The 22,909-nt window shown below is 37.2% G+C and overlaps 1 protein-coding gene across 1 annotated transcript in view; it reads left to right on the plus strand.

Annotated features, from left to right (window-relative positions):
- Positions 1-4,890: 4,890 nt before the first annotated feature.
- The window catches only part of GABRR3 (gamma-aminobutyric acid type A receptor subunit rho3), a 60,069-nt gene continuing 42,050 nt past the window's right edge, over positions 4,891-22,909 (plus strand). The window contains 3 exon segments of the mRNA XM_019628215.1: positions 4,891-5,012; positions 14,185-14,297; positions 21,522-21,589. Of these exon segments, the coding sequence (XP_019483760.1) occupies positions 4,891-5,012; positions 14,185-14,297; positions 21,522-21,589 (303 nt within the window).

Below are 22,909 nucleotides of genomic sequence, written 5' to 3' on the forward strand. Positions count from 1 at the left end.
AAAGGAGTAGAAACTGGCAGACATCGTAAGAGTGGAAGAAAAGTGAACAGGACTCCATTTACGCCAGGGAATGCTTAAACCATTTCACCATTCTCCAGTGACTCTGTGATTCATTTTCTTTCCTGGTAGTTACCACTTTCTAATTTTGACAGGTGTGGTTTTCTGATTTTTTTCTTAAGAAGTGCTGGGGTTACAAAGAAAGCACTAAAGGAGGGAGGCTAAGGAGTTCATTCAGCATCGACAGAGACAGATGCCTTATTGTAATTAAATTGAAACTCTAAGACCTTCTGTGGGCCAACTCTTTGTAGCCTAGGCCTTTGCTTATTTTTACTTTTGTGCAAACCATTCCCCACTTAAAATTCAAAACTGACAAAATACAACCGCTTTTATCCCCTGCCCCCTAATGCTGATATTGATATGAATAGTTGGTCTGAGAAAGATGATTCAGTAAAGAGATCAGACGAAGTTGCATTACTAATTGATCTCTACAGTGTGGAAGTGGGCACCCAGGACACCGTGACATGATTAATGATGGTGATGAGGCATATAATCTGCCAGATATTTCTGAAAAGTGTGTGCCCCCCAAATAGCTTCACTGCTGACCTGAAAGGTGGACAACTTCTACATTTGTACTTCATTCCTTCAGGTCAAAATATTGCTTCAAGATACCCCCTCTTAATGACTTGCTTACTCTGCCTCAGCTTCCAGTATTTCATTGTGACTTACAAGTTCAGCAGTCATCAAAATTAGCCTCTAACTGATGGGCATAGAATTTTAATAAGGAGGATGTGTAAAGTATCTATTTACCTATGTCGGAATTTCCCAAACTGGGTACTCTGGATGGAGGAGCATTTTTTTTTCCTTTGTGAAGAATATTAGTAAGCATTGTGGATTTGTTTTAAAAAGCGATCCAAGGCCAACTAAGTTTGGGAACTATAGAATTTAGCAGAACTAAACAGGCTTTTTTTTTTTTAAACTGACAACTTTAATATGTTAATAATCATTCAACAAATATCTATTAAACACTGACTATATGCCAAAAACGTGTTTGGGATACCCCAGGGAACAAGACAGAAGAAAGTTGCTTCTTTGTAGAGCTTATTACATTCTAACAAGATTAGACAGACAATGAGCGATAAACATAATAAGTAAAATATATAAAATATGCTTAGTGATGTACAAGGTGAATTAGTAACACAGGTTTTAGGAGGAAAGAAAGCATTCTGAGTTTTTTAAAAGGGTGGTCAGGGTATGATTCATTGAATAAACAATTAAATTTGTTAAAGGAGTTAGTCAAACAGATACCTGGATTAAGAATGTGTCAGGCAAGGGCGACAACCAGTGCAAAGACCCTGAGAAGGGATGGTGTTTGGTATGTTCAAGGGGCAGCAAAGAGGCCAGTGTCAGAGGAACAGCTGGCTGTATGTGTGTGTGTGTGTGTGTGTGTGTGTGTGTATGTGCACATGCACGGAGGGGAATAGGGGGGAGAAGTCAGAGAGGCAAGGAGGAGGAGGAAGTGGCAGGTTATAGAGAGCTTTCCTACCCATTGGAAAGACTTTAAATTGAGGCAAGTGAGTAGCCACTGCAGAGTTTTGAGGAGAGAAGTAACTTGATCTGACTCAAAGTGTTAAAGGATCGTTGGTTGCAGTGTTGAGAATTGACTGAATCTTGGCCAGGGAAAAAGCAAAGGGATCAGTTAGGGAAACACTGCAATCATTCATGCAAGAGATGATGATGATGAAAAGACCAGAGTAGTAGCTGAAGAAGTGGTGAAAAGCACTTGGATCCTGGGTATTACGGTGGATTGGATGCAGAGTGTGAGAGAGAGGAATCAAGAAAAGATGGTATCATCGTCAGTTGAGATGGAGAAAGTTATAGGTGGATCAGAGAAAAATGTTAATAAATTTACTTTTGGGCATGTCAAACTTGGTATACTTATCAGACATCCAAGTAGAAATATTAACCAGGCAGCTGGATATGTTTCTTAGTTCATTTGGGCTGCTATAACATGATACCACAAACTGGGTAGCTTATAAACAACAGAAATTTACTCCTCGCAGTTCTGGAACCTGAAAATCCAAGATCAGGGTGTCAACATGGTCAGATGAGGGCTCCCTTCCAAGTTGCAGGTTTCTTGTTGTGGAAAGGATGAGGTAGCTCTCTAGGGTCTCTTTTATAAGGGCACTAATCCCATTTGTGAGGGTTCCCTCCTTATGACCTAATCACCTCCCAAAAGCCCTACCTACTAAAACTATCACCTTTGAGGATTAGGATTTCAACATATGAATTTGGTGGTGGGTGGAAGGGGGGTACCGAATTTTGGGAGAAAAGCCTAGACCAACAACATAAATTTCAGTGTGTTAGCATGTGTATGATTTTTAAAACCTTGAAACTGGATGCTATCACTAAAGGAGTGAGCTGATAGAAAAACAAAAAAAAAAAAAAAAAACCAAGTACTAAAGTGCTGATGTACTGAGCATAGGGCCACTCCAATAGTATGCGATCTGATAAAGGAAGGGGAATCAGATCATAGGAATGAAGAATAATGACAAGACAGTACAGTATCCCAGAAGGCAGGTGAAGAAAATGGTTCAAATGGGAGAGAAGGATTGGGTGAGTCAATGTTTCCAATGGATGGATTGAGTAAGGTAAAAGCTGAGACTGGACCATTGAGGGAACATCATCCACGTTGCTGAAGGAAAACACACATTCACTGTACCATGTAATGTGAACTGTGAACCCCTGACAGGGTAATAAGATGTATAGTTCCCCAAACTCAGCACAGAGCACTTTTTCACAAAATATCTTCGGTATAGCCAAAACTATTTTGGGAAATGTTGGTGTAGTTATTGGCACTTAATGAAAAGACCTAGGTAGCAAAGAGTGCTGGGTCAACGGATTGGGTCTCTGGAATCTCATGACAACACTGAGACGGAAAACAAAGTTTGAGGGGCGGCCAGTAAGCTCAGTGGTTAGAGTACAGTGCTCATAACACCAAGGTTACTGGTTCCATCTCCACACGGGCCACTGAGATGCACCCTCCACAATTAGATTGGAACAACTACTTGACTTGGAGTTGATGGGTCCTGGAAAAACACGCTGTTCCCCAATAAAATTTTAAAAAAAAGAAAAAGGAAACAAACTTTGACCTCCAATGGAGTCGTCCAGCAGCCAAAGTGACAACAGCGTAAGACCAGAAACCTTTGTTACATTTTATTCTATTGGACAGTTCTTCCTAGAAGAGGAAACCTTACAGGCCTAGAAATATGTTAAAAAAAATGCTCAAGCTTTTCTAACCAGTAGGGAATTAAAATCAAATTAAATTAACAGTATAACATCCATTGGGTTGAGTAACATTTAAAAACCTGATAATAATAATGTTAAAGAGGACTTTAAGAAATGAAAAGTCTCATTCACTGCTAGTGGTGTAAATTGGTACAATCATTTTGAAAAGCAATATGGTAGCAACCAATAAATTTGAAGGTGTGAAAATTGTTCAACATAGCAGTTTTACTTCTAGGTATTTACTCTAAAGAAGCCCTTACACATATGCACACAAAAAATTTACAAAAATTCACTGCAGGATTGTTTATAATAGGTTTTTTATGATAGAAAAGTAAGAAGTAATGTCTATCAACAAAAGAATAAATAAATAAAATGTATCCACAAACTGAAACACCATGTAACAGTTAAAAATGAATTAACTAGAGCTACATTTTTCAACATAATAAATTTCTAAGCATAACTGAGAGAAAAGTAGGTTGCAGAAGTAAAAGTATGACACCATTTTGATCAAGTTTTTTGAAACATGCAGAAAGTTTGTGCATTATTTATGAATACACATATAATAATGGTTATAACTGTATGTAATGATAAGCAGTAAATAAAGGATAAGGGAAGAGGAAAGAATTTATTATGTAATTCTGCATATTTGTAATATTTTATATTAAACATATTTTAAAGAGGAAAGACATGACTAAAAAACATAGCAGGAGGTTTGAATCCATGGGCTAAGAGAAGATGAAACCCAAGTCAAAATAAATTAATGTGACAAAGCAATAATACAGTACACAGGGTGTCTTTGCATACATAGAGGGAATATTTCTACTCTACATATGCAAAGTACCCTTAGGAGAGTATATGGTCATAATTCAACAGTGATAAGTGTATTCCTTACCCACTTCCCCAGGCAAATTTCTTTTTTATTTATCAGGTTGCTTATAATATTAAACTTAAAATTGAACCACTTTTGATATCAGTGACATAAACCATCCTGTTAAAATATGATTATTTATCTGACAAAAGTAATAATTTAATTTTTTGTTTGTACTATAGCAGTCTGTATGCATTTGGAGAGGGGAAAGTGTCCTTTCTGGATTAAAAACGAACCATGAAATAAAGTATAATTTAAAAGTGTAATTAAATCTTTAAATGTGTAATTAAAATTATATTAAGCATCTTTTTTCTCATTAAGGATATTATTTTGCCGATTCATTACGCATATTCAAATGATATTGTGTTGGCTTAAGGGGGTTTCGTGTCTAACGTCACTTCTTTGTCTGAGGAGGCCTGCCGCTGAGTTTATTGAGGATCAAGCATCTCACTAAGAACCTACCCTGGAAAGGGGGACCAAAGGATACAAACTGAAAATGAAAAAAACCCTGCTCTCTTTTCCCTAAATGGCTGATGATCCAGACAGATGTTTGCCTGTAGGTAATCAGAATCTATTTAATCTACTAAAACAAAAGACACAGATGGCAAGGAAAGCAAGGCTCTCTTTTTCCCTAGATACCTTTGACCTGGGACAGTATTTATTTTTAAAAAGACACAAGACGCAATATTGATAACAGTGTTGGTGGCATCCATCTGCATTCCTTTCTTTTGGAAGAGATGATCCTGGCTTCCCAGTCGTTCTTCACCTGCACCTGGATCACTCTGATGCCAAATGCGTTTGCTGCTGCGGAAGCCACGAAGCCCCACCGGAGGTGCTCCTCTTCAGTGAAACGGACCCGGTAAGAGATCCCTAGTGGGGCCGGCCGAGTGGCGCGATGGTTAAGAACTCGCTTGGGATGCCACAGGGCCCCGGTTCGGATCCCACATATGAGGGCCAGTGACACTGCCCTCCACAGCTAAGATGCTGAACAACAGCTCAACCTGGAGCTGGGCTGCCGTGAGTCGCCGGCGACGGCGTGGGCTGCAGCCCCTGTGGCAGTGGGTTGCCATGGGCTACCGTGTGTGGCCAGCAGCCAGCGTGAGCGGCCAGCAGCCGCAGTGAGCGGCCGTCCAGAAGCCGGCGACTGATCTGCCTTGCCAGAGAAGAGCGCAATGATGGTGCCAACTTGGGCCAGTGAAGCAACGTCCTCCACAACTAGACTGAAGAACAAAAAACGACAGCAACTTGTCTGTTCCCCTTTCCCCAATTCCCCAGCACTGTTCCCATCCCCCCAATTCCCCAATAAAAAAAATCTTAAAAAAAGAAAAAAAAAGTGTAAGATACCCAGAGCATATAGTCTATGCAGGTATTGCCCAGTTTCTTCCCACCAGCTGCCTCAGACATACGGGAAACCTAGAAACATACCCGTGATGGTAGCACACCTTTGTGGCATTGATTGTCTCTAGAGGTAGCATTCACTTAAAATAAATCACCTCGGGTTGGCCTCAGAAAGAGCAGAACCTTGGACCTCTGCTGGCATTTGCATGCTTATTTTTGGAGCTAACAGTTAAAGGGCTCATACAGGGATCTTCTTTGAGGGAATATATTTCCTCAATAAGTAACACACTTATTATTAGTAACACTTAAAGAAACAATATTTCTTCCAATTCTTTTTAAGTGGTAGTCTCCTAATGTCAAGTACTTGTAGGGTATGTGGTTTCATATATTGATGAGATAGTATTGAAAGGCATTAAAGCCATTTGTTGTCTTTCAAGAATAGTTTCCATACCTTTGAAACATCGCCAAATGTTGATACATCACCATTATTATCCATCATCAATAATTGAGAGCATGTTTGAACACGCTAGTAAAGGAGCACAGCTAACTACTAGAGTGACCAGATCATCCCCATTTGCTGGGACTTAGTGGGTTTTAGCACTAAAAGTGCCAGGAATTCCCTCAGTCCCAGGAAAACTGGAACAACTGTTTCCCTATTACCCGCGTGCCTTTAATAAGCAAAAAATTAGCTCCTGTCTTAAGAAAAGCCTTTCCTTTTCACCAACCCCAAGATTTCCCAAAAGACGCAGCAGGAGAAATTGAGGAATGAGAGTGGTATCACCCAGCCAACCTTGGCAATCAATGGGGTGACAGATGTTTCGGCCAGACTGCCCTCACAGCTTGAATATTTATGAAGCACTTACAATAAGATCAGGAAAGAGAACAGGAAATTTTAATAAGTCTTTCGGAAGCCTCAGTTTCAATGACCAAAAACCAAAGAGGTGGGGGGTGAGGGGTGGAAGAGGCCACTGTAATAGATGCCTGACTCTTGCACTGCTCTTGAGAATCAAGGATTATGTCCCCCGCTTTCCTTCTGTGCTTTGGTTCCTGCACCCAGATCTGAGGTGATACGAAGTTTCTGAGTCTTTCTGAGTCTTCTTGAAGGCATTTAGGCAAGGCAGTATTTGGGAAATGTGGGGTTATACTAGCAGACTATATTTTTTTCAGGTTCCTTATAACTTCTGCGTAGTATATCTTATCTAATTTTGACATTGGTAGGGATTACTTAAAATATCACTTACAGCTCAAACAGATTTGTCCTGTTTGTTTGGTGGATGTATAGATGAGAAGGGAGATTGTCATAGGAGCTAATCACACCAGCCCACCTATCGGCGGCAGAATTGCTGCACAAAAATCTACGTGTATTTTTTTGGTGTCATTTAAGGAGCAAGAGAAAAACATTAGTGCTTTTTTTGTGGTGGGGTGGGAATTTTTTTTCTTAGATGTCTCATTTTTAGACCCTATTTAAAATGAAGAGGGAACCCAGGGTTTCTGTTACATCAGACCAAGCGTGTTTGTTTTCATCTCTCTCTATCCCCCTGAGGCACCCCTTTTTCAGCTAGCATACGACTCATTAAAATTTATTTCTGTTTCTTTTGTTCTTCAAAGAAAAATCCTCTAGGGATTGAGGAAACCATCACCCCTGGTTTAGAAGTAGCCACTGAGAATGAAAGCCAGGCATTTTCACTGAGTGAACAGTATAATCCAGTCAGCCAATTTCTGGGCTGTCACTCAGCACACTGTCATGCAGACTTTAAGGCATTTTGACAAAAATAAAGAAATCACTGTATAGGGTAGGTTCTATAGAAGCCCAGGATTCTTCAAACCTTAGTATATGAATAAATGCTGTGTGGCTCCAATCTGAATATTAGTAACTAAATAATGAATGAATGAATGAATGAATGAATGAATGAATGAATCCACTATTTCATAGCACAAGACAACTCATAGAATGAACATGGAAGAAAGGCATGATCTTTCTTTGAAAATTATGGAATAAATTTATGTGCATTACCTCACATTTACGTGCATTATTTGGAGCCAGTTTTCCTACAGTCAGGCCCTTAAATGCTTGGCTATTAACCGTTTTCATTTAGACTATAATCTTACTCTTTACCCCCAAATTCCCTTTTTATCCAAACATTTTTTAAAATCTTACTTCCAAAGATTCCCTTTGTATCTTAAAAACAAAATGAGGGTGGTGGTGGTGAATAAACGAAATTATAGCAGAAGAAAAGTATTCCTGTTTTGCCCGTGGAAGAGATTTGGCTCTTTGGTGATGCAAAGAGGATTAGACATGTGGAGTCATTGAATATTAATTCACTCTTTCAGCAATTGTATTGAGTGCCTTTTATATGCCAACTGCTAGGTTGGGGGTTACAGATATTCGGGTAATAATACACTGTCTCTGGCCTTAAGAATAATGAGCACAGCATGGAGTCTGCTTAAATCGGCTTGCAAGAGCCAAGAGTTACATTTTCAGGAAATCTATTAGCTAGCTGTTAAAAATAAACATTATTAAGAATTAAATCATATAAATACACCATTAAATAAATTATTTTAAAAATTAAGGTAATAAATTCTGAAAACTCACCACTTCATAATCACTTTAGTGTATCTTACTATTAACTATTGTTCTTGAGGTTATTTACATTTATCATATCTATATGGTAGAAATACAACACTACATCATACCATTCCATCTTTTCCTATCCTATCCTATCTTATTCTATCCTGCCGTGCTCTAAAAACTATATCATATCATAGAACATTTTTGCATCATTTCATATTTTTCTAAAGAAAAATAACAAATGTACAAAAACTTTTTAAAGTGTTGCCTACACATTATTTGAGACTGCAGGCTGGGCTTCTGCGTGCACTTGTTCCTAATAGAACTTAAGTAGAAAAAAGTTTATGTTAACAGCAGGACATGTATCTAGAATGACATGGAGAGTGGAATGATAAGATGGAAAGCCATGACAAAATATTTATTTGGAAATGGATCCTATTTGGGAATTTGGATCAATCCAAGTGGCAAGTCCAATTTGGTCTAGATAACTTTTTTAATAAAGCATTTATTACACAAATCCAATAATATATTTTTACATAGAAAAAAATACAAAGAATCTCAATTATGCTTTCCCTTTTCAAGTTTTTCTAATTTGTATTCATGTACCTACATGATTTTTCATGTTTAAAATTATAGTGTAGAAACTATTTTGTATTTTCTTCACTTAAGCATTTTCCACGGTTTCACAGACATCATAATGGTATTTTTAATCACTCAATATAATTACTTTGAATTAAAGGACTAGAATTACCTACTTATTATTGAACATTTATTTTCAAGTTTACACTGTTATGAGTAACAGCAATAAATATCTTCATGCATGTAATTTTTCCTTTACCAATAAAAAACATAATATTCCTGGAAATGAATTACTGAGTCAAAGCATGTAATTTATCTTGATAGCTCTTGAAATTGATTTCAAAAGCGGTTTTGCCAATATTTATACTGCCACCTACAAAGTATAAATGTTCCCATTTCATCACATTCTTAATAGCATTGGTACTAAGAGTTTTAGTTTTCTGCTCATTTAATAGGTATAAAATGGTAGTTAGGGTTTTAATTGGTATCTCACTGTTAACCCTGTAGGTTAAATATTTTTAATATGCTTATTGATTATATCTTCCTGTATAAATAGCCTATTCATGTCAGACCTAGTTGTTTTCAAGTTCTGATCCTAGTAAACTAATCAAATATGTAGGCTCTTGGGAAAGCAGTTCTATAAAGCAACTAGGTGTTTGTGACTGAATTGAAATGAGTTTTTTGTCATTCCATTTATTAAAACTCCAATGCATCAGAATGACTTAACTGTATTTGCTTTTCCTCAACCAGTTATAGTACCTTTTAATTCTTTGCCTAATATGTCCTCTTCAAAGACTCCCTTAGTCCCCCTGAAACCAGTCAAAATCTAGCCCTTCTTTCCCCCCAGACCCCCACATTCTTAGTCACAAAATTATAGTGGAGTTTCTCATACTGAGAAGAGGGGGGAACATAGAAATGTGTTTCCTTTATTTCATCCAAGAAAGAAAAGGTTCTAACTCAAAGAGAAAAATGACAACTGTCACCAAGACTTACACTTACTATTCCCCAAACAATGTTCATAATACTTTGTGAGAAAAGACAAAGATTGAGAATGCTGGTGTAAGACTCTTCTTGAGTTGAGATTTCTTTGCTCTATCCCATCAGGACTCAGCCTTCTACAAGTCCCTCTCTCAGACAGAAGTTTCCAAAAGCTTTCTTTCAGTAGCTACTAAAAATAGGGACAGAGCAAGAGGCACAAAGTAGTTTAAAATGATGCATATATGGAATAAGGCCAGAAAGCTCTGAACTAAATCTGAGGCTCCATCATAAATTAACCCCCTTATTAAGTAGATTTGCTTCTCTTGCCTTTGTGTCTGTTCTATTTCAGTCCTTATTTTATTAACCTTTCTATTTATGTCTTTGATTTTATAAACAGGGGTCTTCAAATAGGGCACCTGTACTCCGGGAGTATAACGTACCCCTCAGTGTGTGTGCAAGCTATCAGAAGGGCATATGGACATGGATAATTTTAGAACTATCATTTCTGGTTCTTTGACTTCCTTTGACCTCTTTCCAAAAATTTATTCACCTAAAAACTTGACTGAAATCTCTCCTTTTCAGCCTCCTTTTAACGATTACTCTGTCCCACTTAGCAAAATAAAGGTATAGCTCTCCCTCTTCCTGAATCTTACCATGTGCATTGTCCCCGTGTATAAAATCCTTCTGGGTACAAAGAGACAATTGTAAATATTGTTGTTGAGGTAGTGGATGACATTAGTTTAAATAGTACATATTTTTCTGAACTGGATGAATTCCTTATTTTTTTTTCTTGCTTTCAACAAAATTGAAGGAAGAATCTAATTAATTTGCTGGGTTGCAAAGCATTAAAAATAATTGTTGGTAATCACAATGTGAATTTCAGAATATAAGAAGGAATTTAAATAATTAAGTTACAGTGCTGAAACAAAAAAAATTCTTCAAAGTCCATGTACTTACATATCTAAGAACAATGTTTTTCAATATTGTCACCTATAAGAATTAAAAAATAGGATCAGGGTAATGCAAATCAAAATCACAATGAAGTATCACCTCATTACCTGTTACCTGTTAGAATGTCTATTGTAAAAAAGACAAGAAATAACAAGTGTTGGTGAGGATGTGGAGAAAAGAAAACCCTTGTGCACTGTTGGCAGGAATGTAGATTGGTACAGCCACTATGGAAAACAGTATGGAGGTTCCTAAAAAAATTAAAAATATAACTACCATATGACCCAACAATTCCATTTCTAGGTATTTCTCCAAAGAAAATAAAAACACTAATTCCAAAAGATATATGCACACCCATGTTCGCTGCAGCATTATTTACAATAGCCAAGATATGGAACGATCTAGGTGTACATCAATGGATGAATGGATAAAGAAGATGTGGTAAACACACACACACAATGGAATATCATTTAGCCATAAAGAAATGAAATCTTGCCATTTGTGACAACATGGATGGACCTTAAGGGTATTATACTAAGTGAAATAAGTCAGACAGAGAAAGACAAATACCATGTGATCTCACTTATATGTGATAATTCAAAAACAAAACACCAAAAAACAAGCTCATAGATACAGAGAACAGATTGATGGTTGCCAGAGGCAGGAGGTGGGGGTGGGGGTGGGCAAATAGGTGAAGGGAGTCAAAAAGTATAAACTTCCAGTTATAAAATAAATAAGTCATGGGGATATAATGTACAGCATGTGATTACAGTTAGTACTGTAATACTGTGTTGCTGAATAGCTAAGAGAGTAAACCTTAAAAGTCCTCACCACAAGGGAAAAAAAATTTGTAACCATGTATGGTGACAGATATTAACTAGACTTATTGTGCTGATCACTTCACAATATATACAAATATCGAGTCATTATGCTGTACACCTGAATTTAATATTATATCAATTATACCTCAATAAAAAAATAAAAAATTTTAAAGTAAAAATTAGTAATAGAATTTACACTAGATCTAGTTTCATTGTAGCACTAAGTAATATCTGTATACAGATACAGGAAATAATTGGGGATAATATACCATCACTTCATTAAGATTTACATTTCCAATAAGATTTTATTCATAATTTTAATAAGTAGTTATCAGCATTTATATAAGTTATGTTTTGCTCCATTTGTAATCATCATAGAAGCTTTAAAAAGTTAATTTTAATGTGTATACATATATTCTTGCAAAGAACTATGATGGGGTGATAAAATTCTAGGAAGGAAATAAAATGGAAATGCAAGTTCAAAGAAAACAAGGAAGGAGATGAAATTTCTAATTTTTAAAGAGCCTATTCATCTATTTACAAATGTATAATGTGGATATTTAGAGTCATTGCATACATTAAAAGCAGGAATTTGAATTTTATTTTAAATTATCAATAGTTAAGTAATTTTAAATTTTATGATAAAAAATTATAGATGCCTACTTAAATATATGTGAAGGAGTACATAGATTTTAAAAATTCTTTTTAGATTGTATATAAGCCACATAATCATTTTTGAGAAATAAAAGCGGTATAAATATAAATATGTGTAAGTTCAAATATAAATAAATATGGGACATCTCACTGAATCAGAAAGAGCCCTCTGGTAAAAACAGGTGTGTGTATTTCAGGCACTACCAAGAGTGCATTTCATAGCAGGCTCTGTGTTCAGTGTTCTTGGGATTCTTAATTAAATTTAGTCTTTCCAATCTCATGGAGAGTTATGCTTCTGAAACGACACATTAGTGATGTGCCATTTAGTTGCATTTTATCACCATCCGAGTTCAGAAATTTTCATGAATTTCCACCCAAAGTTACATTCCATTTTTTTCCTTAAAATAATAACAGCTAGTTAGCTTTTATTAAACGTCTACTATTTTCCAAACCAGTGATCCTCCTGAGAAATTGTTATAAATGCAAATTCTCATACCTCAAGCCTATTGAATCAGAAACTCTGGGCATGGGGCCCGGCAAACCAGGTGATTCAGATGCATGCCAAAGGAGATAATATTTACAAAACGTCTGGTATGGGGTCTTGAACATAGTAGGCATTTAATAAAAACTAGCTGCTGTTCCGTTTTCAATAAATAGTCCAGTTTATCTCCTAGAAAGAAGTTTTCTAGATAATTCTATATCCTTGGAAGAAATAGTTCTATGTGTTCAATTATTCATAGTATGTAATGACTTAACATGTTTTAAATCAAACTCATTGTCTTCTTCCCGAAACAGAGTTCTTTCTCCAACGTCCCCATTCCTATCAATGGCAAACACATATATAAACCTCTGAGGGTTTCAGCCAGAAACTTCCCTACTGAAAGAACATACTGATTGATGTCAGGTGCCCATAAGCCTGGACATATTTCTTCAACCAGCTGTTTCAGAATGTGAAATTCTCACCATCAGAGTCGCTTTACTGGATTAAGAAATTGCATCCACAAGGCTTAGGTTACAATTTACATCTCTTTGCTGGAGAAGACATGTATTAAAGCAAAAGCATATCAGGAATGCAGAGTAACTAGAATCCATCTAGTAGACCCCTCATGGTCTTGTGTTATTGCTGCTGCTGACGGGGATGATGACAGTAATGATGACAGCTATGCTTTTCTGGAAGTTACTGAGCAAAGTCTCCATCACCTGGGACGGGAAAACTGCTGCATATCACTCACAGAGGGGCTGAGCTTTTACTCACATTCTGCCTCCAAACTTAGAATATGGCTGGGAAGTATGTATTACAGGACCAAAAACGAGTCAGGGAAGCTAAGCCCACAACTTGCCCGAGTTTACAGGGAGGAACAGGGCTCTACTCTGAGATCAGGGCTCTGCACATGCCCGAGAGGCCACTCCCTGCTCTGCCTTGTCCTAGAGGCCCGTAGGTGAAAACAGACTTTCCCTCCTTCCCAGTGGCCCTGGCATCAGGCCCAGTCAATTGTCAAATCTATCCATTTTTATTTTGGATTCCTCTCCATTCCCATTGCCATCCCTCAAGTTCCAGAACCTACTACAGAGATTCTACCTCTAACCTCAACCTGCACCTGTACTTTCTGTTCATTTTGTCTTTGTATGACACTATCTTCATCAGTTTACAGTTTTGCAGGGTTTCTGGTTTTTTACTGTCTTAGGGCAGCAGTAGTTTAACTTCAGGGACTCCAAGAATCACTAGGTAGCATATTTAATGCAGGTTTCTAGGCAGTTTCCTTCAGTTCTCATTGAGGTGGCCTGGGGTGGAGTCCATGGGTCTGAATTTTGATCACCTCCACCCAGGTGGCAGTGACCAGGTTCTCTTGGTCTAAAAACCATATTCTGAGAAACATTGCCTGTCAGTGCATTCCATCCAAACTCAGTTTGTCATTTACGATGCTCCAAAAGTTGGTTTACCCCACCTGCCCCACTCTTATATAATAATAAAGAGTAAATGTTGGCAGAGCTTTGGCTGTGTGTAATAGGAACTGATAAAATGAGATGTTGTATGTATAGTATTTCAGAGCATACCATGTTCAACACAGAAGTCTAACCTAAATCAAAATATTTAGAAGCACATGTATCTCAGAAGTATTTTTTTTTCCCCTTTGGAGGAACAGCAAACAAGACACCAGAATGAGGAAAGATGACAGTGCCAAAGGGTGGCCCCTGAAACATGAGCAACTTCTCCATATAGAGGACCATGATTTTGCAATGAGACCTGGATTTGGAGGTGAGTGTTACCTTTACAATACTCTTATGGCACTGTCAAAATGGAGTTGAAAATTTGAAGCAATTAAGACAAAAACACCAGTAAAAACCATTTTTAAAAAACAAAAACAGAAAAACCGTTTACAATGATGTCCTCTTGAATGAGAAAATTCATCATGTATTTTGTTTTTATGTACTTTAAATCGACCAAAAGAACAGATAAATATCCTTAGTAAATATCCATTTACAGTGTACTGATTGTAAATAGTATATGTTCAATAAATAGGGAATGTATATATCTTGCCTATACAACTTGTTTCAACTAAAATCTGTAAAGTGGATTACATGATGATAGTCATAAAATCTTGAATATTCTTATAAGCTGGAACACCTGGCTAGTGTGGAAGCCGTAGTATGCCAAATGCCTGGCTCCGTATGAAACAACTCTACTAAGGTTTTTTTCTTTTTATCACTTTTAACAACTAAAATTGATCTAATTGTTGGTGTGCCAGGCACTGTGCACTAGCTCATTCCACCCTTACAGTGACCCTGAGACAGAGACACGATCACGGTCCCCAATGTTCCAGTGTGGAAACTGCGGCGTAGAGAAGTTAAGAGGTTTGCTCAAGGCCAAGAAGAAAAGCAGTGAGTGTTGGAACAAGATGCCATGGCAGGTAAGGAGGGCAGAAGAAGGCGACCTTAGAAGTACATACTGGGAACAAAATCTCTCCTTCCCTCAGATTGTGTAACGTGTGTATAGTTGCATCACTGAGAGCATCAAGTTTTCCAGACACACACAGGCGGTAGTGAAATCAACCGGTTCAACTTCACTCCCCACCTTACTGCTAAATTCATCCAGACTCTTCTGTCACTGACCTCAAGTCTCCCACTCCCACTATTCCTGAATTGAAAACTTTTCCGAATAGTAAAGCTGTGGATAGAAGAAAAGCGAATGTGAGGGTGAGAAGGCAGGATCCGCCAGCAGTGGAACAGGTTCAGCTTTTTTGATAAATAATGAATTCCTCAAGTACTTAGGCTGAGGTGGGAGGATTTGATCATTGCTGCGTTGTGGTGATTCACCAAGGGAAGCGCAACAGATGTGGAGGCGCCCTAGGGAACTAATTTGTTAACAAGTAAAATTAAAAAGTGGGTCAGGTCATTGTTATGTTGAGGGTTGTTTGTTTGTTGTTTTTTAATGTCCTGGAAGCCACTGGATTGCAATTCTAAGGGCCTGGCTTTGATTTCATTAGATTAGTGACTCAGACTTTAGTGAGCATCAGAATCACCTGGGGAGTTCTTAACACACAGGTCACTGGGTCCCCATCCCAGTGATTTTAATTCACTAGGCCAACAATCCTCGTTTCTAACAAATTCCTAGGTGATGCTGCTGCTGGTGGTTTGAGAAGCATATTTGATAACTACTGAATTAGATTAGATCTTGGTGAGTTTAATTTTTTTTAGAGCATTTCTCACAGTTATTGAACCTAATTTAAGACTTTAGGAGCCTCGAAATTATTCAGGTTTAAAGCTGTGTCCATTTTTTTACTTCTAAAACTGTTTCTTTATCTTTTTTCTTTAGATCACTACTCAGATGTGTCATCATTACCACAATTCTCTAAAAGATGTGTGACTTAACTACCATTTCATATAGACCCGTTTCTTTCCTCCAACCAAATTTGCTCAAAGTGTGGATAATATACTCTACAACTATAAAGCAGGTGTTCTGTACCTTGGTCTCTATTATCCTATAAAAGTTTCTAAAATCTTTCTCCTACCACCCTTGAGCTGGCGAAAATCTTAGGTAGATGAACTTGCTGGGCTATAGGTATTTTGAGCCACAAGGGGGCGCCAGTCTCACAGGAATGTCTTGAAACCGGCATCTCCGGAGCACTAGTTACAACCCCAAAATGATGTTACACTATATGCTCTCTTGAACACCAGTTCACAAAGCTGCGCTAATTCCTGTCAGGTTAGGTTCCTCAGTTAAATGAATTCCTATTCTAGAGGAAAGGGTTGTTTTGTTTTTTAATTATTTTTTATTGTGAAATACACAATTTTTAGAATTAGTTTCAGCTGTACAACACAATGCACTAGTTATACTTTTTACCCCTCGAAGTGATCAACACCGTTCTCCCAATCGGCCGCCCCACTCCCCCCAATATCATACATATCTATTACAATTGCCTTGACTCCACTTCCACACTATACTCCACGTCCTGTGACTATATATATAATATATATTATATATATATATTATATATATATATATATTCACTTATAGTTGACATACAATATTATACAACATCAGCTTCAGGTGTACAGTGCAGTGATCAAGCCTCTACCCCATCCATGATGCAGTCTCCCTAGCAAGACATGTGACCATCTGACACCCTAAAAAATATTTACATTATTAATTATATTCCTCAAACTGTCTTTCATGTCCCTGTGGTGATATTGTAGTTACATATTTATGCTGTCTACTCCCTTCCCCTTCTCCCTCATCCCCACCCCCTCCCAACTAGCAGCCATCAGTTGTTCCTCTATATCTCTGAGACCACTTCTGTTTACTTTGCTCATTCGTTCAGTTTTTTAGATTCCACATATAAGTGAAATCATATGGTATTTGTCTTTTAGAGGAAAGGGTTTTTATGGGTCTATTTTAGACGGTTGAAAGACAGAAAGATTGAGAGAAAAATGACTATCCTTGAATTTGGACCTTGAAACAAATGCTCTAGAAAGTCTTTGTCGTTCAAAGCGGTTCAAGGACCAGCAGTAGAATCACCTCAGAGTTAGTTAGAAATGCAGAAGCTTAGGTCCCACCCCAGGCTTTCAGAATCAAAATCTGCATTTTAACAAGATCCCTGGGTGATTTGAATACACTTTATAATTTGACAAACACTTCCATAGGTTAAATGCCCACCCTCCGCTTTTATCTTAAAACATTTATGCGTTCCTTCTCCCTGTCTTTGTCACCCCCACCCCCCCAGTAAAACATAAAATTGACCTTAAATTTCGAATTCTATTGATGTATTTTAAGATTCCAATTCTATGATGTATGATATATGTTAAGATTCCTTTTTTTAAGTGACAATGCTTTATTAAAAACGATTTTTTCCCCTGACGCTACTTTGTGGGGTTATTTAAAATGTGCTATTTAATGGCAGGTGGCAAATCACTCCATGATTAAGAAATTTTTCTGACAATCATGGGCTGGGGCTAAATGGTGTCCAAATGGCTTGTGTATTCAGGCAGAAAAATCCATAAATTCAGTCAGAAGTGTCAGCCTGGTAGCTCTGTGAAATATAGTCCTTAACCTTCTCTTGTCTTGGTCAAAACAGCTTTCTATACCAGTGACCCATTTCTCTGTTCTCTTAAGGCTGCCTTCCTGAGGAAATGAGACTGCAGGATAAGAAAGACAAGCTTTAATTTATCTTCTCTTTCTGTATACTTGTCCATAACACAAACACACAGATACACACACACACACACACACACACACACACACACACACACACACACACACTTCTTTCCTGTTGAGCTAAATGTAACTTCAGCACTTCTCTTGCCTTAATGTGTTTTCCTAATTAGCTTTAACATTAAAACCAGCTGCTACTGCAGTGTTTTTTACTTTTATAAAGCGTTAGAAGATTAATTGACTCATTATGTGGAAACAGGAGGACATAAATTTAGGGGAGCTTTTTGTTTAACTTGGGTTATAAATTGTGGCTCATTTTCTTTATTTATGTTTTCCCTACCCTTTACATCTCCCATAACTAAGGGCTTTTTTTTGGTTTTAGTCTTATGGACAATGATTTCTTTGTTTCTTTAAAGTGAAGTCAGTTTAGCATCTAGACACTGGCTACTGAGTCAAGACAAAAACTCAAGTTGTAAAAGCCACTGGTATAGTCTTTGCTTGTCAAGCAGGGAGGACTAGACTGGGAGCCTGAAGGACCTGGCTATGTTCCTGCATTAACTAGCTTTAGATTTCGGGCAAGTTCTCTTACCTCTCCGAGCATGAGTTCCTTCATGTCAAATGGAGCCAACATTGGTTCTACCCAGCTTACGAAAAAATAGCTGTAGTGATTACATGAGATAACATATTACATGCGGTATTTTAAATGCACTGTACAAATAAGACGTCTAGCTTTCATTGAACTCTCCTGATCCCAGCGTGTGTAAAAACCAGGTTGATGATCTACATTTATGTATATAAAAAGGATGATAAATGTGTGTGTTGTTACCCAGTTAGTGATCCTGGGAAATCAACACCGTAGTCATAATGGTTAATATTTATTTAACTTTTACTATATTTCAAATGCTTCATGTATAGAGTTAATAGTATTTATGAAATTGTTGTTAATCGTGTGTTGTATGTATTACTGATCCATGATTAGATAACGAATGAGTGGTTGTCAAGATATTTGAATGCAGCCAGGCTAAGGACTTAACCTGCACTCTTAGTTTTAGTCTCACATTAGCCCCATTGCGTAGGTACCATACGCATATATTATATTTATTTTCTTTATTTTACAAAAGAGAAAACTGAGGAGTTAAAGTATTTCTAGAAGTTTGGCTTTTACTTGGGTTTATGTGGCTACAAATTCCACAATTTTTAACCTATCTGCTTGATTGCCACCTTCTTTTTGGGACTCAACTCATTTATAGAAAGAATGATCTTTGGAGCTTTTATTCAGCTCCAAAATTCTGTGATTCTGCATCTTGCCTTTACATGCCCCTCACTCTCCAGCCTGTCCTTGGGAATGTCAGACCACGGTATAGATTCTCAGACACAGAATAAGGAGCACAGGACATGGAGCTCAAAGGGTACAAAAATGAGGTCAGACGACATCCAAAGGCAAACACTTTCCTTGCAAATGGAAGAGCTCATCCTCACAGGAACAGTGTAAATCAGAGCAAGGAAAGAAGAAATCTAAGATGTTTCCAGGAACCCATTCCTAATGGACAAGCCATGTTTCTACCTGACTATCAGACCATCCTTTAAACAACCCCGAGGGCCCAGTGCTTGTCCAGTGGTGGCACAAATGTGTCTTTGTTTGGTGGCTTTATAGGACTGTTACCAAGCTTGCAGAGATAGTCATCAGCAACTAGGACCTACTTATAAGTCACAAGATCCTAAATCCAAGTTCTCAGATTTTGTGACAAAATAAATGCTCTGAGAGAAGCACTGTATCATTGTTTAGTGAGGAATGGGCCATCTAAATGTTTGTGTGTAGGATTGGGAATAGTGGCTTTTATTCCTAGGGGCAGGTTCACATTTTTTGCTGAATTGCAGCTGCACCAATTAAGTTTACTAACTGTATTATTTCTAGTCCTCAAATGACTCTCCAAGGTGAGTGCTACTACTCAAATTTTATAGGTGTGGAAACTAAGCTTAGAGGTGTTACTTACTCTAGATCACATATAAGTGGTGAAGCTGGGTTCAAACTCTAGTCCGTGACTCCAATGCAAGAATTTTATTCAGGATATCCTGCTACATCTCCAAGGCTTCCCCAAACCTTTCATTCCCTTGGAGTAATAGAATTAATGGGAGGATTTATTCTCACTGAAAGCCTGCATAAAACCATGGATGAGATCTTCCCATGAATTTTTATTTTGATATCAGTACTACTTAAAGGAAAAAAGGCAAACAAAAAGCATCAGCGTTGAATGCTTTAAAGTAATACTACTGAGTTGTTCCCAAGTTAATGCTTAGTCATAGTTACCATTAAACAATATTATTTATAAAACTGTCAATATCAACGTTGTGGAAACTAATTGATCCAATATGGAAGGAAGTAGTTGGTGGTTAAGGAGCAGGTAAGGTATTCCTGAAATCTGAAGTAGAAATATATTCAAGTGACAGGCCCAGTACCTGGCCAGGTGGTACCCTTGTAAGTAAGGAATGATATTGAGGGTATAGAATTATGGAGGAGAAAAGGGACTCTGTTTTGAATAAGTGAAGGTAATATCAGCTAATTAATGGGGGGAATCATAGATCGTGAGTAAGGACTGGCAAGGCATATCTTGTTTTATAACGTGTTGTGTATTTAAAACACAATAATTAGGTGCTTTGTTGAATTATAAGCACATATATGTCACATGTATAGCACAGCCAGACATTAATTGACCTCAGCAAGGAAGCTTTTTTGGCCTGACCCTTCTAAATCCCAGAATCTTGCCTCAAACAGCCACCTGAGGTCCATCAAAGCAAGAATTGTATTTTTCCAACAATAGCTGAAAGCGTTTTTTAACTCAGGACCGTCACAATACAATTTAATACAGAGACAATACAATTTAATTGAGAATTGGTCACTATGGAAAGAAAATGTATGAAGACTATATGTATAAATATATAAATTATTTCAGGGGATGTATGCATTAAATCTCGTAAACAGCACCAAGTAATGAAGTTATTGAGATCAGTATCCCCTCACACGGAGCTGGTGAAACACTTTGTGAGGTGTACCAGGGAAATGTCCTGGCCTCAGTCTGGACTTCGCTCTGTTGCATCGTCATTCAGGCTCTCTGGGCCCATGAACCTGATGCCACGAGACCCAACTGCAAACACATCTCAGCAGTTCTCTGTTTCAGGTCCCTCCAGTGCTGACTTTCAGTATATTGTCATCAAATGCATTTCTAAGGATGTTTGCTTCATCCCAAATGAGGTTGTGCTTACCGATGGCCTGGAAAGGCCTATTTCTGGATGTGTATGGCATCCCTGTGTAGCGCTGTGCTATCACCATTGCTCCTTTAGCCTGCCAAGCACGTCTCACGTGAAAAGAGGCTGATGTTTTAGCAGGAACGGACAGGCTCCCACATTTTCCAGTCATGAACTCCATGACAATTTCACTCCCTGACTCTAAAATGTGATCATGTACCATTGAGAACACAGAATTCTACATACTTTTAGACATGTTTTCAAAATGTTGCTTTTTTAAAAATCACTACTAGTGATTAAAAAAAGAAAGAAAAAACTGGAAACATCGCTCTGTACTATAAGTAATACCATAAGAAGGAAAATATTAAATTGTTCCCAAGCAAATTTGTAATGATTATTGAAACATTTATTTATACATGTGCCTTTATTATTACAATTGAATGTATAATAATATATCAACAGATAATGGAGAAATTTGTTGTTAAAAAACTTGAAAAGTAATTTACAACACTAATCTCTCTTGGCTTTAAATGACTGCAAAGTAATTTTAATGATTTCTTAGTACATTACCCATTCTTCTTTCTGAAGGGTCTCCAGTGCCAGTAGGTATAGATGTCCAGATTGAAAGCACTGACAGCATTTCAGAAGTTAACATGGTAAGTTTCTCCATGAGATATTAGACTTTTTTTCTGAAAGGATGGAGACTCAATAGTGTCAAGATCACTGATATTTTAACAAATCATTTTAATTATTATGTTGTTTACCTTTCCTACTTTGCTTAATAGAACTTCCTGTCCTTGATTACAATTCTCATTCCTTTCCTATGCTCCTCTTTTCCCTCTAATCGTTTTGTAGTGGTAGAGCGCTGTAGGACATCATGATACACTTAGCTATGTAACATGAACCAGGAATAATTGTACAAGAAAAAAGGATGATCATAAAATATATGAATTTTGAAATCACAACCTTGAGTCCTTACTCATAAAATGATAGAAAGTTGAACCACGCTTGGTGGACTGCTTCCAAATGTTTCAATTAATATTAACATTGCTTATCTGTAGATAAACAACAGCAGACAACAAAGGATTTTTTTTAATTTATGGGAACTAAAATTTTAAATTAAGAAAATATGATCCATTCCTAATATTGTCCAGAAACCTAGGAGAGACTGCCATTATTTTAGTTTGCAATGGAATATCTGTATTTTCATGTATTATGTGTGAACCACTGCCCCTAAAACATAAAACTCATCAATTAGCCTTCCTTTTAGCCTTTTTTCTGTCTTCTTTGCTGTACTGTATGACTTGCTTTTATTGTTTCCTCTTACCCCCTCCCTTAATCTGGTTTTACCATTTTAGCTATTTTTATGTTTTAATATCCCCTACCACAATTTTTCTATTTTATTTTCTCTCCTCCCACTTTAGAACTACCTTCATTGTCCACATAATTACCAGAGCAATTTTCATTTAAGTAATTTTAAGGTTTTTCAGGATTTTGTTTTAAGAAATAATAGTCGATACCATGGCTAATATATATACAAGCACATACATTATGTGTTTTCAGGTATATTTCCTTTTACCTACTACTATTCTGTTAATTTGTTAATGTCTCAGAGCTTCGTGTAGCCCATTTTAGTACATTTTTCTATGCCAAATAAAGAGTGTTTATATAGTTTCAAAATTTCAATGTCTATTTCCTATTCTTACCTAATTGATATGTATTCTTACATGTGAATCGCTCTTTCCATCTAATTTTGTTCTTTTCAGTCGTGCTGTCTTTTCCATCATCTCCTGTAGTTGCATTTTTGTTTCCTATCAACTTACACTATGTGCAACTAGCTGTAAATGACAAGGGCCCTAACAGGTACTCACTGGTCAGGTGTGGTTTTGAATATGTGTGGTTTGGGTTTCAATTTTGGATTTGGTTTGAATTTTACTTTTGTTCCCACCTCCCTCCAAAATATTGAACAATTTAAT

Source organism: Hipposideros armiger, unplaced genomic scaffold (genome assembly GCF_001890085.2).
Source record: "Hipposideros armiger isolate ML-2016 unplaced genomic scaffold, ASM189008v1 scaffold_760, whole genome shotgun sequence".
Classification (NCBI taxonomy): Eukaryota; Metazoa; Chordata; class Mammalia; order Chiroptera; family Hipposideridae; genus Hipposideros; species Hipposideros armiger.